Source organism: Spea bombifrons, chromosome 12 (genome assembly GCF_027358695.1).
Source record: "Spea bombifrons isolate aSpeBom1 chromosome 12, aSpeBom1.2.pri, whole genome shotgun sequence".
NCBI lineage: Eukaryota > Metazoa > Chordata > Amphibia > Anura > Pelobatidae > Spea > Spea bombifrons.
In genome coordinates, this window is record NC_071098.1 from 16,641,692 (window position 1) to 16,661,276 (window position 19,585).

At 35.1% G+C, this 19,585-nt stretch overlaps 1 protein-coding gene across 2 annotated transcripts in view; it reads right to left on the minus strand.

Annotated features, from left to right (window-relative positions):
• Positions 1-1,980: 1,980 nt before the first annotated feature.
• NECTIN1 (nectin cell adhesion molecule 1) overlaps positions 1,981-19,585 on the minus strand; it is a 109,140-nt gene continuing 91,535 nt past the window's right edge. Inside the window, exons 7-8 of one of the 2 annotated variants that reach the window (XM_053452624.1) lie at positions 16,552-16,639; positions 1,981-2,717 (exon numbers count right to left, since the gene is read on the minus strand). In XM_053452624.1, the coding sequence (XP_053308599.1) occupies positions 2,496-2,717; positions 16,552-16,639 (310 nt within the window). In that variant the 3' untranslated portion in view covers positions 1,981-2,495. Of the gene's footprint in view, positions 2,718-16,424; positions 16,640-19,585 lie in introns of those variants that run through there. The other variant, XM_053452625.1, reaches the window with a different exon arrangement.

Genomic DNA, 19,585 nt, shown 5'->3' on the forward strand with positions numbered 1-19,585 from the left:
CTCCTTAATGTCACAGTGAGAGACGACAGGCTGGTGGTGGAACTTCTATGATGCAGAGAGGCCGGGCCCAGTACACCAGCACAGCTTGTACCCCCTGATAGCGGTCCTGAATGTATTTTACCCCTGATCTCAACTAGACAAAGCATAGGGTGTTGAGGGGGGTATAGGTATGATCTGTGTGACTAGATTATCTTCATGTGTGTATTTAATTAGCTGGTTATCATTGTACAAGATCTAAGTAAAAATTTAAACACAGATTTACATTGCTAGTGCTGAATTTTAGAAGTAGGTTGTGGAGTATTCATCTGCACATGTAGGTCATTAGATGACCATGGTTGTAGTTTACATCTATGGCAAAAATAATTCCACCTAACATCAAAACGTAAAATTTGATGGTCTTTAATAAGTCCTTGGTCTTTGTAATAAATATAAATCAATTATTAATCTCCAAGGACAATAGCTGACTCCCAACACAATGGGATTCCTCTTGAGTAAACCAGTTGTAAAGGAATTACAGTCTTGTCTTAGATTCAGGACAGCTTTATGCTTATTCCATGCATGGTTACATTTCCTCAGTGTTTAAACCTCCTAAACTTCTGTTGGGAGTCTGTTTGATTTATCTACTACCTTCTGTGTAAAGTAATACTATCCAACTCTTCACCTCCACACTATTGCTCATTCTTCTTACCTTAGTTCATGTTCTCGCTGCACTTGGCATGGCCAACAAATGTATTGCAAACGTTTTTGCTACATTTGTGAAGTCAGAAAATTTGGATCTATCTTTTCGCATATTCAAACACATCACTCAAAAAGGTAAATACTGTATTGCTTTTTGTTTATAATTTTGATGACTTACACTTTGACTAATCAAGACAACAGTATTACTTTCAAATTACTAACCATTAGTAAATAAAGCCATCATTCTGCTTTTGGATGGCTATAACAAATGTTTGTGTTAGTACATATACAGAGGTGGACTGAAGCGATGTACTAGCAAGGAGGATGGAAGTTTAATATGGCAATCCAAAGAGTTCATTGAAGGTGAGATATCACTAAATTATTAAAAAGGTTTAAGGGATGGACAATGCATATTTACTTAACGTGAAAATTGATTGAAATACCTGCTACATTACCCAGCGCAAGTACAGTGCCGAATCACTGTTCCTGAGTAGAGGGTACTAATATCATTCTTCCCTAAATGTCCCTGGCTCTGATCAGTCTAGCATATGCACTGTAGATGCAAAGGTACATACAGCAAACCTGGAACAGGATCAATGATTCCAAGTGTAGGCCAACAGAAGTAGCAAAAGTAGCCATTGTGTTGGCAGGCATAAAAAGGTGCTAAATAGGAAAATTGCACTTATGCTTACACTGGTTCTTCATGCTTACACTGAATATTGAAGTTCATATACTGGCCTCAGTATTTAACACGTATGTGGTATAAATGGATTCTCTGGTGACCTCTCATAGTTTCCTCGCGTTTAAAATTATACATAAAGATTTCAGTTGCTCGATTAAACATTTAAGGGGAATAATCTGTATATTGTAAGTATGTGTGTTTACAATAATGTTTTGTCAAAATATTTTAGTGTGCTTCACTGACACATAGCATTGCGTGAATTGGTTTGGTCCATAAAATCTCATACAAGACTTTTTAAGATTGAACTTCAACAATACAGAGAAGCTTGGACACAGCTTGAACAGCAGCAAAAGACAACGAGCTGTGGCCCCCCTGGGTTTTTTAAAAATTATTTCCTAAGAAAGGCTTAATATAAAATAATTTTTTAAACTGTGTCTGACCTTCAGGCTTCAATGTGAACTAGAACTGGTATCTAATTCTATACATATTATTGTAAGGTACTTTCTATTGGCAGGTTTGCACAGCTATTAAATATGTGTAATAAGTGTCAAGCTATGCAATTTACATTAAAATGACGTGCCGCTATGTACATAAGATTAAATTTACACAGCCTGTATCTCTTTCTGTAGTATGTATTGTTTTTTATTTTTCAGATGTGTATTATTCACACTGCTTACATTTCCCACTACCTTTCTGGAAATGGAGATTCCCCCCTAAATGAAGACCATTTTCCTAAAGGTATTTTGTTGTCCATTGTGTCCAGTTTATCCTGTATTTTACTTGGTTTGTGGAATATATTTAGCACTCCATGTACCTGCTCCAAAACCCAATTTTTGAATGAGTTTCTGCCAGAAACATGAACTTTTACATCTTAGATTGTTGCAAAATCGACCTTGCTTAAAAAACATTGAAAATCTCCTTTGTAGACCCTGCATTTAATTGTTCACACAATATTTGAGAAATATTGTCTGAAAACTCCATTTAAAGCAAGCCCGTTTCTGGCAATTCACTGCCCTTTAAGTAAGATTTGTTGGAAGTTGGGCTATGAGGAAAGAATGAGAATAAGTTCAGGAGTTATACTGGACCACTATAAGGTGAGGGGGTTTGGCGTGCAGGATCCATCAAGTGAATGGCTTCACACATATTGCTCTTTGGGACACACATATGGTGCCCGTGAGCCAGCTGGGGGGTAGCAGAAAGTTGATTCTGGTGTTGGTCGAGTGAGGGAGTCCTGTAGGAAGAATGAAAGGGGCACATAGCCAGGGTGTAACTGATCCAGATAGACATCCTCATGGAGGCAGCGGCCACTTAGGAACTCTCGGCATTCAGGTAATTCCGGGCAATGGTCTCCAAACATCTAAAGAAGATAAGAAAAGATTCTTAATGTATGCTTTCCACTTTTCCATGTATATTTTTTTATGTAAAATGACTAAAGACCCAGAGTCTTGCCAAATGATGCCAAAAATATAATTATGTAGACCATAAGTTTGCTACATTCTGCAATTAGACCTATCTTCCTTTATAGTGTAAGCTGTAGAGCACTGTTTCAGTCCCCAAATTTCATGATCCACAGTCACCTTTGTTGCTTAAATTTGTAATACTTGACAAAATATATTAAATATAAAAGTATATATAAAAAATTTACTTTGAGACAAGAATTCCATATTTCCCCAATGATAAACACATATATAATGTGTGTCTAATATATACATGGATTACATTGATGGGATTTGCTGAACTACAAACGATGTATGTGGATAGAATATTAGTAAATTTCAAGTATCTGATATTTAATTTTCTATTACTCGTGGTTCCAATGACACATGTACGACAGAAATACACAAATGTGGCATGCTCAAAAATCATTGCATATCGACACTCATGCAACAGTATGAAAAACATAGAATTACAGATGTTAACATTTACAGTAAAATGCATGATTAGAGGTATGCCAAATTTTCACGTACACAAGGTGAATGCAGATGTGCACGTTTTGTGCCTTTGTCAGCACCACTGTCTCTTGACAATGGGTTGCAAGAGAATAAGGGAGACAAGTTTTGATATTATACCGGTACTTTAAATTCTACATGTCTGGATGGTCAAGGAGCAGAAGATAGATTTGTGCCGACTGAATTACATTGTTAAGTAGTCAATGTGAAGCACCACCACCATACACAACAATAAAAGGGAGACGAGAACAAATAACAATGGGAGGACAAAGTTTGTGGAATGTGTAACTACCTACACATAGTTACACTGCTCCTTCATTTTCCCTGTAGTATAATGAATACATGAAAATGTTATTAAAAGAAAACTTTAAAAAAAAATGTTAGTAGAGACAATAGCGTACTGTAATCCCTATTTTTCTATTTGTGGTTTATGTTATACAAATTGATGTATATGCTTCTTTTATTATTTGAGTTAGAAAATGGTCTTCTGTCATATTCCCCCCTTTCCCATTTACTTCCCCTGAAGTACACTGTAATTTTATATACTACATATATACTACATGTATACTAGTGGAAGTAAAGACTTCCGGATGTTTCAATAGAATCAGTTAAGGAAGAAGGGACATGAGACAGAACTGTAATTTGGTCATTATGCCTATCTTGCTTGTTTATGATTCCAATTTATTTGGAACTTCATATTGTTAACATATTTTAATCACCAGGCTTGATTTACCTGAAGAGGTGAACCAGGGAAAACAACCCTTTTTCAAGTGATTCTATTGCAAGTCTTAATGAACATTTTTTGATTAAATTAGGAATAAGAGTGTATGATTAATTTAAATTATTAGCAACATATGTCATTCTGAGCTGCAAATAAGTTTGCCTTAGAAGGAATTCTGCTTTATTCCTGCAAATAGGAATTAACAAAACGTATTTCAATAAGGGCACTTTCAATTTAGAGGTATAACATTCCAGCAGACAGACACCAGTGCTAAAATCCTAATAACACTGCCTATGAAAACATATGTTACCCACAATATTGAAGGTGAATTGTATCAAAATACTAAAAAAATAAGAACCAGAAGAAGAATTTAAAAGTAATTAGAGGCATCAAATGATGGATGTTGAAAAAAGAAGCAAACTGTAAACTTGTGTACATAAAGTTCTCTAGGCCGATCTCCATAAATAATTACTCAAAATTTGGAGATATCCAATGTCCATATATATATTTCCAGGATTAAAAAAAAAACATTAAAATATAGGCTATAATCTGTCTGAGACACTCTGCATATCTTACTTTGATTTCTGGCTCCATTGTAGAAGGCAGACACACATTCAGATGCTCGGACATTTACTGTGAGCTGAGTAGAATGGTACTATTAGGAGGAACAGAGAACAATGTGAAATAAGAAGCTTGTAGACATGCAGAGCTTGGGTTGCATATTATTGTGCACATCGAAGAGCATTGTCGCTTTCCTTAGACAATGAGGATGTCTTCATATGAGAATATTCCTTTAAATAAATTAATTATTTAGAGTAAATCATCCCTCAACTATCCATCATTTAACATCTCATAATGTTATGAATTGCTAAGAAATTGATTATACAAGACTACGTACTAAACTATTATTCTCATAGGATGCAGTAAAAAGAAATATTTCCAGAAAATGGGTTTTAAATGTAATTTAGTGTCTTTGAAAGTTATATTAGTTTTTTTCAAGATGTACATTTGACTAATACAGGAGTAAAGCAGAATGACCAAATCAGTAATTCAACAAAATATAACCAAATCTCTGTTACAGAATTGGTGATATCCCCATTCACTACTTCTTAAGAGGTGCAATACAGAAACCTCAGTGTAAAAAAAATCAATTCCCATATTGAACTTGAAACTATTTTCCAATAATTTTAATTGGTGCTGTATAGTTACTTGCTACTAGATCAATTTCATTTATTTTGTTTTACACTGTAAGTTTGTAAGTTTTGAGCTACATTTTCTTTTCCAATAATGTATATTCCTTTTGAATATTCCATTTTAAACTCGAAGCACTTTTCTGCTCTTCTGTTTAGGGTAGTTTTTATGTTTGTTCAAATGATATTCGGTGCGTTGGACCCATTGTTTTCTAAAACAAGCCTCACATGTGACTCAATATTAAATGATGTTCTAACAGTTAACTAGACTACATTGATTACACTGCTGTGAGCTATACTCCTGTTGGTGTGGTTAAATGTGTCCTTCACAAGTCCATCTTGACTGCCACTAATAGATGTGTTTAAGACAATAGCAGCTAGTATGACATCCTGCATTAAAAACCAAACATAGTTAGGATTTACAGTTTTAGTCACATTCAGGGGGATCTGACACTTTCTGATCTGGGAAGTATTTAAAGCCCAGTACACTCACCACCATAATGCACAAACACACAGCCACTCACTCGGAGTTTGAACCTGTCTTAAGAGCATCTTGCACATGGTGCAAGCTGCTGCACTGTTACTGCAGGGTCACATAATGTTGTTACGTGGCTCCACTGACCCCTGCCTCAGTGAGAATTAGGACCTGTCCCGGGTGCAATTTTTCCCTGGGCCAGCCTACACCTGGTCACATTTGCTTTCCGTTGCAACTAAAGTTTCATTGAATTAAAAAAGCAATTAATTAAAGCAATTAAGCAAATTAATTAATAAAAGAAAATTAAGCAAATTAATTAAAATTAAGCAAGTTTCTGAATGTTATGTCTAAATCCTTTACAAGCTTAATTTAGAATATGAGGCCTCACATCAAAACATTTGATATATTTCATTAATAATGCCAAATGTATACCAGGGTTTATACTGGAGAATTAAAACGGCCCTGACAGTTTAAGGCAAGCAATTGCACCTGTCGCTTGGTCCTATTGTACAGCACTGGTAGACTTTTTGGTGCTTTACAAATAATGCAATGTTTTTAGGTAATATGATTGCCTTTTTTCAATATATTGTTTGTGTTGTGTTCAAAATGTGAATCCCATTGGACTCTGACAGCACCTATGGGGCTTTCACTTAAAGGTCTGGCTCTCCTATATAGGCAACAAGGTGGGTGTCTAGGGCCCTAAGCAGATAGAAGGGCTTTGTGAATGGATTCTCTAGCATGTTAGCAAGCATGTCCATGCAGGAGAGGGGCACCCTACATGGCTCCTGTTCATTAAGTGTCTGTTAAGTGTCAAATTAAAGGAATATGGGGGTAAACCATCACTAGTAATTCTTAATAATATAAAGACTGATAATGCTGCCTGAAAATGCAAATATCCTGTTGTATTTCAATGTTCCAACTTGTGGCTAATTTGCATTGGCTGTGATCTTTTTTATTTGCTTTCAAGAGGTATACAATATATTTTACCAACATGTTAAATGTTGTCTATTTTCTCTATCCAAGTCTTTCCTGTTTAAGAATTCTTCTCAATATATCTGTTACATAGATGCTTTAGGAAAGCATTAAGAAAATAAAGTAAGAAACATTAAGAGATTTACAACATTTTAAAAACATAGTAGATATTTATTACATCTAACCAATTGTTTAGAGGCATATTTCCCTCTCCTTTATGGTCGCCTTAGGAGTTAGACTACTTTTAATTTATCTATATATAAAAAAATAAATCTATGGTCTGTGTTTTTCTGTTTATGCAAGTTTTCATTAATACTGCTATGTTATTGCTCTGTTTACCTTTAAACACTGCCATATATTTCTTTAACACCCATATACCATATATATATCGGCGTACATTGCGCTGTAACTTGTTTTGTATCCTTTATAATTTGTTTATGTTTTAAATTACATCGAGCATTAATTTGAATTATATTGTACTGCTTTACTATAAAATAATGAGAAGCATTTTTATAATGGCATTTTGCAGGCTTAAACTTCCTTACAGCATTTCAACTATGAAAAATTATTATTGGACCTTACCCATAAACTAATGGTTTTCAGAGATTAGGAAGCAGATCACGTGATCACAGATCACATGCTCATCAGGACGTTTACGCAGCTATTTAGAATTTACATAGACGTGGTTTGGGAGGCCAGTGCATTTAGTTATCAAACAAACATACTTCCATGGTACATACATACATCATAGCTACACTTCATTAAATGCCATTCATATCTGGGTAGCATATCTCCCTCTAAAACACATACTTTATACAAAACTGTTTAATTATTAAATAAGGGGTGTGAACGTTTCATTTAATAGGCTGACATCTGACCCATCACATTTACAAAATGTCAAAATAGGAAACTCCAAGCACTTGAAAAGTAATACAGGTTACAAAAACATATTGCTGTCACACAAACCCAAGACTGACACACATATGTTCTTTTCCTAATGATCATTGGTACATGGAATGGACAAATCCCATCTTCAATAACTGGCAAGACACCTGTTGACCCTTCTTGCACCCAGAACTGTAAGATTTTGTGTTGAAAGTATTCATGCTCAAGCAGGAATCCCCCTAACTTGTCAGGGCCTTTTGGTAAGGGGATATGGAAACCACTTTTGTTCATAATTCTGTTGGCTACATGTCATGCAACTACTTAATATTTCTACAGCCATCAAAACATATGTTTCTATGCAGATGCCTATGTACTATACGTAAGCACTACAGCAATTTCAATGAAAACATTTGTTTAGGATGACAAGAGGAGATCACACAGCTGTCAGAGACAACATTTATCTGGAAATGTGTATGCATTAATTCACTTGAAAGCTAAATGGGGCATGCAAAAAAGAGGGCCATGCATGTTGAATGGACTGTCCAGGACATGTCCAGGGAATAACGGAACATAACCAGGATTAGTGAGGAGGAATGAAGTGGCGTTGCACTATTGTGCTGCCCACAGGTATATTCAGCTAGGGGATACAGGGAGCAGAGTACCTTGAGGCCAGGCTGAGGGGAAGGGCCTAGGTTGCATGCGTTAGCGTAAGTGAGGCTGGATAGTTGCGTACTCGACAAGGTCTCCGCTGGCGTGGATGGAGCTCCCGATGTCGGGAGGAGACGCCAGGGCAGACGTGTCCAGCTCAGCGTACTGAACGTCTAGGTCCGTGTGACCAGAACTCTGCAGATCAGAGCATTAGAGACTGTGAGAGAGAGACAGTGAGAAGGGAAGGCAAGGTGGGGATGGGTTTTTGGTAAGCAGACAAGGAAGTAAGTACGAGAAGGAACAGACAAGGCAATAACAGAGAGAAAAAATATTATACAGGAATAACGGGATTTGGAGCAAATGGGGAAAACATAACGAGAAAAATCAATACAGGGCAAATAATACAAAATAAAATACATTCACTGTAATAAGCTGCTGAGGTGCAAGTGAGTTGTTTTGTAAGTCAGTGGCTGTAGTTGTATGAGATTTTTATGAAGTTCCATGGATTATATTTACAAAGCAATGTTAAACCGTAATCAACTACTGATACTGCACGTAAGTACAACTAATTATTTTGCAATGAAAATGGAATGCTATTACACGGGAGGCTGTGTGATGTTTGATATTGGATGTAAAAATACAAATTAGTGTACCGTTAGAGAAGGTTTTGAATAACTAGATAAATCAGCATATAGTTGCAGATGATTAAAATCCCTTGTTACCATAAAGTTTAATAATGAAACAATATCAGGATTTTAATCAGTGATTAATGAAAATAGTGCTTAGGTGACTCTAATAAAAGTAAGTAATACTGTAAATGTGGTTGCAATCACTCTAGCTGATGTTTGCAGATGCATTTGAAAGTGGCCCATATCCTAACAGTTTTATTATTCTAAAATACACATTTAAAGAGAATTAATACTATTTTCTTAAGTGTAAATTTTGTTAAATATTTCATCATGAAGAAAATATCAGGACCTCCAATTACCAAGCACGGTGCTGTTTGGCCTCTGTATTGGCTGACTGGAAATAATTGGATATTGCTAAAAAAAATGTTTTAAATTAGGATAGATTCCTCTTGGTCTTTTTATTTGAACATTCCCAAGGTTATGTACACTTAATTAAAGTCATTTTATACCGATGATATGATTTCCTAAATACATTTTAAAGCGTACCTTCTGAGAAATATGGAATCAGTTAATTTATGTCCTAGGCCGATCTCATTTTAAAGCCTCAAGCTAATTATTCAGTCCCTTGTTGCAGAGTACATGGATACTTAAAGTATTTTTTTATCAAAGTTGGAAGTAATTTAGTATATGAAACATGTCTTTCAGAAAACAAACGTTGTCTGTATTTCCTACATAATGAGTTGCATGCATAAGTCAAGGGATTGCAGTCATTGACTGATGATATAACACAAATTCAATTGCTCGAGAAAGTCGGCAGATAATGTGTACAGAAGCGGGATACACTGGGTCAGTGTATGAAAGGTAGTTTTTATTCCTTCAGTAAAATCCACGGTGTGCAACTCCTCTTTCCGCATCTTTCTGTGTTAATGTAAAGGGCTCTGCTGCCAGTATTTATAAATATTATTTGTTTTCTTCACTTTATTAACCCCTTCAGTCCCAGGGGTTTTTGGTACCTCAAATCCCAGAGCAATTTTGCCATTTTTGCGCTATGTCGGTTCAGCCATTATTCTCTTTTCCTGTGAATAGTGTACCCATGTAAACTATATATATTGTTTTTTTCAAGGAGAGATAGAGCTTTCTTTTAATACCATAGTTAGATGATTAGCTGAAAATTTAGGATGAGAAATTTAGTAAAAACTAGAAAAAAAAATAGAAAAAACACCTAACTTTGTATAAATGTTCCCTCTGAATCTTCACAAAATTAGGTAAAGTGATGGAAAATCCTGAATTATCAATTAAAGTGTTTCAGAAATACCTAATTTATATAGATTTTCCATACTTTCCCAGCACTTATAGGGAACATACTATAAGGTGTACATTATTCGTAGAATTTTTATGCTTATGTGTTTAGCTGTAATTTTCTTCTTTCTCATTTATGGTACCCACACAAACTAGGGCTTTCTTTACATACTATTATTTTTATTATATCATATAATGTATTATACAAAAACAAATGGTGAAAAAAAAAACTTTTTCTGACTTTTATTTGAAAACTCTTTTACTCATCTACTAAAGCTAATGAACAAAACTGCAAAATTCTAATATTTGTTACACATTTTGAAATACCCATTTTTTTTTATTTTTTGCAAGTAGTGTTTTGCTATTTTATAAGGGTTTAAAATGCACCTTTTTTATTATTTATGTACTTTGCTGGCTTTTTTTTTTTTTTACATTTTCTTGGAACTGAATAGTTTCCATTATGATATCATGGCTACATAATTTGAGTTTTTATTATTTTTAAATTACAATTTTATTTATTCTTATTATTTTACTTTAGGGAAGCCGAGATCCGTGGCAAAAGTAGCTTATCTTATTAATTTGTTCCCAAATGGTTTAGGTAACATTTGATTGATTAGACAATCAGCTTCCTAATAATAAGAGAGATAACAAGTATATAAAATGGATGATTAAACATATATATTGTTATTTTTTAAAATCCCTAAAGATAGATAGATATAATATACTGAGCAATGTAGGCTTTAAGCTGAGTTAGCTCCAGATATCAAAAAGTAGCATTACCTTCATCAATTTAAACACTTTAAATTTTAAGTTTGAATGCCCTGTTTTATATGAAATACAATTGTGAAAAACATCTTGGGAACCTTTTGCCCTTTTCATAGATTATACTCACATAAGTAAAAAGTTAGTGTAATAGCTTATTAAGAAAAGAAAAGTTTATAGTTTCCATTGGTACCAAACTAATAATGATGAATGCACTTCCATTGATAATCTCTTTCTTGTCATGAAACTAGCATTGCTAAAATTATTTTGTACTGGCAGTTCAAGCCTCACATGACACAGCTGAAGGTCAAGGAAGATGGACAGGCAATGGGCCAAATAACCTTCTGGAAGAAAAATGTTTCTTTTTAGTGAAAATCCACAAATTAAATGTGCCACATTTGGGAAGACAAAGAAAATTGCGTAAGGTCATTCATGATGAAATTGTTCTGTGTGTCTCAGCAGTTGTTAAGGTATAGAGGAATAATTGTGGGGTCCAAATGGGCTTGATGTCTACCTGTCTCTGGCATTTCATAAACTGAGAAAGCCATCTAATGCACTTTCTTTCATGTTGTCTTTGTGTCCTTGCAGAGTTTTCTTAACTGGCAGTTGAGTATGACTTAATTGTGTCTGGGATTTGATTTGGCCTGGATTGAGTCAGTCCACTTTTTGAATCACCCTCTACTTTTACACAGCATAACTTTGACTTTTCACAGATGTGTGTAGAACAAATGACTTGGCCACTGTGTGCACACTTTTGTTGTGGAACTAAACTGCTGCATAAGGAAATCTGCTCTCAAAATATGTCAACCATTATCATGGTTGACCAAATAATTAGCAGATTAGATCTTTATACCTAAATTGAGATTTTCTTCCCAAAAAGCCTTGAATGCTATTTGGTGTGGAGCTGATAATCACATCTTGCTGTATGCATTACCAGTATTTTACGCTAGATTTTTACAACTGGATGGATGTAATTACTGATACTCTGGAAATGGAAAGATTTTTTAAATAAAAATGTTAATATCTATGCCATTGTTCCGACCTGGTACGAGGAGACAGGAAGAAGGGGTCTTAGGGGTTGTACCGGGCCCCCTAGAGGCATGGGCCAGTTGCAGCTGCGACCACTGTGACCCCTATAGTTACGCCAGTGATCATGGAGCATCATGTGCTAGTTTATTCACTAAATTAGACCAAAAATAGTTCATATATTTAAATTTAATTATCAAACATGTACTAACACATTAAAAGGACACAACTGGATGTTTCTCATACCAATAGGCTCACCCTGTTGTAGTAGATTCACATTTTTTCCAAGTACTGTAATAATACATTGATACCTGGCTTATTCATTACTCTGCAGAGTATATCTGAGTACATTGGTCGGTATAGACAGTTAATGTATAAGGTGCAAGAATGGTTTGCAGTAAGGTTCAACAGTTGGTATAATATAATTTGTAGTGTCCTTGTGTATAAGAAGCATTGTATAATGCCATGATAGTATTTACTAGTATGTGACTCTAAGGTAGGACAAGCACTACATGAAACTATTCTCTGTTTTCAGCAAATCTGCCCAGGTAGATTGTGAAACTGCATGAGTGGAAATCAGAACTGGTGTGTTTGTATATAATGTCACCATACAATGTATTGATAAGTTCCAGGAATGATCAGCATTTTGTCTTGCAATATGCTGGATGTGCTTAGCCCTCTTTGGAAGTTTAGAACTGAGACAATATTGTCCTTGTCCAATAGCTGATAAAAAGATGATTGCTTTAACACCCACACTGACATTAGAAGCATATTGAACAATTTTTAGAAATGTTATTGCCTTTGGGAATAAGCTCTTCTAAAGAAATGCTTTATAAACTGTGATGACAAATTACTGGAATAACATAAAGCTTTTATTGCATGGCAAAAATGTGTTAATTGTTTTTTTAGAAAGTGTTAATATTATAATGTGATGTTAAGTTTGGTTTTGTGAATTTAATGTGTTTCAGTGCAAATAAATAATGTTTTATGTGTATGTTTCTTTACAGTGTGTTGACATGAAATTCCATGACAAGTATGACTTGCTTTCACACGGCAGAAATATAATGTAATGGAAATGGACAATATGGATACTTGTTTGATTTGATTGATATATCAACCAATCAACAAGTGAATGATATATATATATATATATATATATATATATATATACATATAAATAAATCATACACGTATCTTACCCTTTGTTCACAGTAGGGGGCATTGTCTGATGCTGACATATCATAATACGGAGTCTGTTGTATAGGCAGCGTAATTATTTCCTCCTCTGCTTTAACAGGATCCAAATGCACAACCTGAGGAAGCATTGACATACCACATACACATATACATATATATATTTATGTTATTATATAGTTGGTATGAGCCTTTTATTAGAACCTTAACTATTGACGATGAGATTTTTTTCAATATCTTTTAAAGCAATCAAATCTTATAGTTTAATATTTCAAATACAGTAATAAAAAAAAGTATATTTATTTTGCTTGCTGTGAACATTATGATCGAGGGCTTTTGTCACCCTTCACCCATCATAAGCAAAATCATTAGCTAGATGCAATTCAAGATTCACTTGCACGAGCCATATTTGTTCCATTGCTGCACTGATGAGATTTAGCGAGAGTAAGATTTTGTGAGATTTATCTTGTTTTCCATTTCTTTTCCTAGGAAAAACAAAGAAGTGACGTGTGCACAGCTCTGTGGTGCTGCAAGTAGAAGCTTCTCCTGAAATCTTCCAAAGTAATTCCCAAATTGTTTCTTTAATTCTTTTGTTTACTAACCTAAGGAAGGGCTCTCGGACGGAATAAAACATTGTGTGGATATATGGTTGTTGAATAAAAATTTCCCATTTATGTAACAGGGATATGCATGTTGTTCCATTTTCCATTTGTACTGCTAGACTTGTTTTAAAGTGTTTTTTTATGACGGTAATTGTCTTATCTCTGTGTTTCATGGAACTGAGTTTTAGATTTGCTCTTCCTGGAATCATGGAGTGTACAATTAAACATTTGAAAAAGAAGGATGTTGGCATTTTCCAAAAATAATCCACAATCCATTTTCTATTCATTAATCCAATCACTGTATGGGCTACAGGAGTTGGTCATCCGTGAGGTAATAATTAAAAATCCACTTAATAATTGATTGTATTCTTTGAAAACCAGAGGCCAAGGAAAATAAGAGGTATAAGAGTTGTACATAAGTAACTTTCAAACTGAAGTTAGGCAGTTGGCAAATATATAAGGTTACTTCTTTTTTCTTAATAAGTACAGACTGATTGACAAACATGGATATTTTTAATTAATGAAACCTTGAGGTGTCACGGGTGGCTAATTTCTGCAATTGATCCCAAGAATATCATTGACCTCGGACAACATGTTGGTAGGTGTCAAAGAATTCTAGATATTGATCCATTGTCTTCCCTTAATGGCATTTTAGGTGATAATCTGATTTAAAAAAGGTTTCAGCAAATCACAACACTAACTTAGAGTTGGAATTCGATGTACCAACAAACTTCCTGGAAACAAAATGTTGACAAGCATGTAAGCACTATACTTATGGATAGAATAGACATAGGTCTCGTCCAAAATGTCAAGAATAACCATTAGGTGGTAACGCAATTACAATGTCCATGGAAAGGTCATCCATGAATAAATGCTGCCAAATCCTTGAAGTATGACATTTTAAGACTTAGTGTATGTTTTCAAAGAAAACCACCAGACACCTATGTTCTATTATTTCCTTGGATCTGGTATGCAGGAACAGATGACTGAACTCCATCTACATGTCTTTCTTTCCATTCCTTGAATAGTTTACTATTAAAAATTTGCACACACACTCCTTCGGAGAGGGGCCAAGGTTCATTGCACTGAACTAACAACTCAAAGATGTCCTTTGTTTCATACACCTGTACCTTATCAAAATGCCCAACAATGCTGCGACAATATGAGATTTATAAAAAAGTGATCAAATTCTTATATTGGTTTGTCTATTCTGAAAGAGGGAATGAATGCTTTGATAGGAACCTATGAGAGCAGCAGACCAAGAATACTGCGGCTTTTTCCCCAAAGTGAAGTGACCTCAGAGTTGGAAAAAGGACTTTACAACTCTATTGCTGATCATTAGAGAAGGCAAATAAAAGTAGATAGCATGCTACTTAGTGGATCCAAAAACATGCATACTTTACATTTATATTATACATTTTGTTATTCTGTTGACTTAATCAGAAGTACCAATTCAGCTCTGTAGGTTGTTGTACGAAAACAGTAAAGAGGATTAGACAGAGACTTCTTGATTGCAGCCATCTGAAATGGATCCTGAAAGTTAATTAGATATCCACTGGATATCATTACTAGAAAAGTTCATAGAATACACTATAATGTATAATATAATGCAAAAAAAGACAACAGTCCAATGTCAAGCCAACAAATATGTCATAAAAAAAGTCCAGGTAAACAGCAGTAATCTTGGACATGTACTACTTGCATGTATGCCCCATTTCATATAATTTATTTGAATATATATATATATATTTCCAACAACAATTTAGGCAATACTGTGTAGTTGGAGCAGACCCTAGGTCTGCTACATCCAAAAAAGAAAAATATGTTTGAAATCCTGATAAAACGATATTCAATATATATATATAAATACCTCATAGTTTGGTTATTTAATTAAAGATTGGTTATTTACAAGTAAATAACCAATATATATATATACACATCTTTTAACTTCATGAGGAACGTATTCTTAAATATTATATTTCAGTTACAGAACAATGTGCCATAAATATAATGCACAATTCTGTAAATAAATTGAAGAATTTGCTCACTCCACGCTTGAAGTGCCTCAACTCCGCACATGTCCACTTATTAGCCATACTGCAGTATCTTACAAGAACCCTGGAGGTAGCTCTCTTCTTGTGAGCCTCTTCATCTGCAGATTTTCAGCTTTTCACATCAGCTATTGTTAGCATTCTTCAACAGAAGGTTTTGAAAGTAAGATAATAAAAAATGGATAGGGCAAATGGATAGGGCAACTTTCAAATAATGTTTTTTTTCCAGCAGCACCCAAGAAATAAAAGTGTAAATAAAGGAAATGGTAAAACCGTTTATTCCTTTAGTTCTGAAATAGAGACCATGGTCATCCATGCCTTGTCCAACATGATGCTTATCTTAGTGAAACTATGGTTATTTACGCATAAACACAACAAAATTTAAAATCTATTTATAGCTTTCTTCCTCGCTCCTTAGTAAAAAAGCAAAACATTTCCCATTGCTGATAACCATACAAAAGGGATTTTATTTTTTACTTTGTTTCATTTCCCAGTCCTGTCCTGTTACCAGGACAAGCATAGTAGACTAATGAAGGGCTCCTGTTTCTTCATAGTAACCAAATGGTTGCTACAATATGCTTTAAGAATTATACTCACCATACATCAATGGGGGACCAAACATGCACTGGTTAGAGGTATTTGATGTTTTGCACTGCACATATGTGAAAAATAAACCTAAAAACAGTTTACTCTTAAAGCTTGTTACAGTGTATTGGTATTATGGAGAAGTACTAAAATCCTCAGTTTCACAATGTCTCTTTTATTACATTGTATATGAAATCTGATACCTGAATGTCATGAGCTGTAAGGTGTGTCTTCATCTCGGGCTTCTTTTTTGGTGGTGGAACAGGTTTATGGGAGGGAGGAAGGTCTGTCCTTAAAAAAAAAAAGAAAATCGACATTCCAATGTTATTTGGCAAATTAGATTTAATTAGAAGCAATTTTAAATAATAAAACACAAAAAAGAACTAATCAACAGACATATATTCATCAAATGCACTATGGATATGTCTCGGGTGTCCATCACTGTCATAATCAGGCAGAGTATTAGGATTTCTATAATTAACATTTTACTATGCACTCAACATGTTGCACCACTGAGTAATGTAATTGGTCTCATCTGTTGTTACAGCCCATGAGGACAGAGCTGGCCACCCTTAAGGTGAATGTTGTAGTGATAAGCAATTAGCGAAATTAATGTAATATATAAAGGTTCTGATTCCAATTACATATTATTAATTTAGCAGCACTGTACAATGGTTTATGCAGGTAATTTCTATACATATAATTGTCTTGTCATTATGGAGAGGAAGTGATGCAAATCATAGGATGGAGGTAGAGAAGGAGACGAAGTAAGAGACAAAGTGGAGGTAGTGTGACGCAGAGTAAAAGGCAGGGATGTAGTAAGTGATCCCAAAAGGAAGCATTGATAGAAGTGGATTATGTGTTACAAGAAAAGAGTCATGGGGATATACACAATAAGAGGGATGGTAGGATTGACGTATGGAGGTGGCGATCTGGAGTGGGGTGAATTGAATAGGAGTTAGAGGTGTGCAGAGAAGAGAGGTGGAGGAGACTCAAAAAAGTGCATTTCGCTTTAATAACGGGCAAATATGCTAGTAACAAATATAGATAACTATAGCTAGAACGTGTGGATAAGGTGAGCACATCAGCCAATATTACTGCAGGATCCATTTCACATGTTGGTAACCCATACATGTATTGTGTTACCCTGCCCTATTGTGGGACAACACTTTGTATACTGCAGGGTCGCACCTGACATGTGCAGAAACATGGAAAATGTCTGATTCTCCTGGAAATATGGCTGATGTGGTTAGCCATGGCATGGAGGACAACGAAGGTATAGGCATTGTCCCTACAATTTAGTTGGACAAAATAAGAATTATTTTTGTTAAAGGTAGTATGGATTTAACCCATCATTGTAGGAGCCCATACCATTCATCTCAAGATTGTAAGCTTGCGAGCAGGGCTCTCTCCACCTAATGTAACGGTTTGCCTCAGTCAATTCTAGTCTTGTCATACTACTTGAATACACAGTTGTGATTAAAAGTTTGCATATTCATATTCAACTTTATAAAGTTCCATTGCCTTGTTACGCAGGTCTTTTGACAGTTCTTTTCTGCTCCCCATGGTTCAGTATCTAGCTTGCTCAGTGCATCCACGTAAGAGCTAACAAACTCACTGCCTATTTAAACACAGACACTAATTGCTATTTAAAAAGCCACAGGTGTGGGAAATTAGCCTTAAATTGCCATTTTAACCTGTGTGTATCACCTTGTGTGTCTGTAAAAAGGCCAAACATTCAAGGGTATGTACATTTTTGATCAGGGCCATTTGCATACCTGGGAACGTCTCAGCTCCGGCTACCCGGAGCCTTCACTTGCGGGACGCAGCCAGGACTGTACACTGACATTGGTGGGCGGTCCCACTGACGGGGGAGTTCCCACTGATGTCGGGGTTGTTCCTGCTGATGGCAGCGGAAAACATCCCCATTTAAAGGAAAAAATGGGCGGGGAGTGGGGCATGTCAAGCAGCGCTCACCCCGCATGGCCATTTGGGTGATATCTGTTATCATTAACAGTTATCATTTGCTCATCAGGAGTAAAACAACTATGTGATAATACATGTCTTTATATGATCACTAGCCTTAAATAAAAGACAGTTTTTTTTGCATATGTCATATTGTCAAAATCAATGCCAACATTTCACAATTTCTGCCAGGGTATGTAAACTTTTGAGCACAACCGTATGTATTGTAATAAGTGCTGCCTAAGTTGTTGGCACTATACAAATAAAAGATAATAATAATAATCTGTTATACAAAGTAGAACATCATATTCTTCACCATAACCTGAATGTTTGTACATCAAATAAAAATACTGTCAGTATTCTCGATTAACGCTCGTTGGCAGGAAAAGATTTTGAGCCTTTCTTGATGTACGCTATGATTAATTTTACATCTCAGGAACCGTATGCCTGTTTTTGTTTGCACCTAATTTCCTACATCAAACCCTGAATTCCTATTTAAATGCTGAGACACGATTCAAGACATGAATTTAAACAAGTTTCCAAGCACCTACAGTTGATTGACAGCACATGTTACATCTGATTGTTGATTTATTTTGTTCTTTTTATTCAAATCATTGATTGCAGTCAGGTTTGTTTTAATACAGGTTACTGTATGTTTCTGCTTAAAGGGGAACTGCTGCCATTACAGCTTTTAGGCATTAGTAAACTAATTTATTAAAGCTACCTATAGTCGTAAATTTTGTTAATCCTTGTAATCCAGGGCCAGCATTATTTAATCAGTTTTCAGCCCTGATGTTCTCTAATTTCTGCCTGGTCCAAGACAAATAGCAACTTAACAATCGGGCCAAGATACCCAATTGTAGACATAAAAAAATACTGAGCAGTTAAAGTCTTGTCCAAAGAATACTTTTCACACCCTCAGGGCCAAAGGGTTTGTAAATCAGATGTTCATAGGTCCATTGATGACCTCCAAGAAGTTTATGTTGATACACAATAACTTTAAGCAATCTTTAGTCCATAACTACATAAAAAGGGAATAGATAGAAATATAACTATACACAGATAAAATAACCAGCATCACAGGATCTATTCTATACTATCTTTTACTTTTTTAGCGTTGGTTTTTTAAAGTTGGTTAAAATCTGAAAATCTGTCACCAGTAACATGACCAGTCTCATATGAAACCTAATTGTACAATTGTCACCTTTGTAACATAAAAATATAGAAAGTGATGGCAGATAAGAAACATTGCCCCAGCTAGTCTGCCCAACC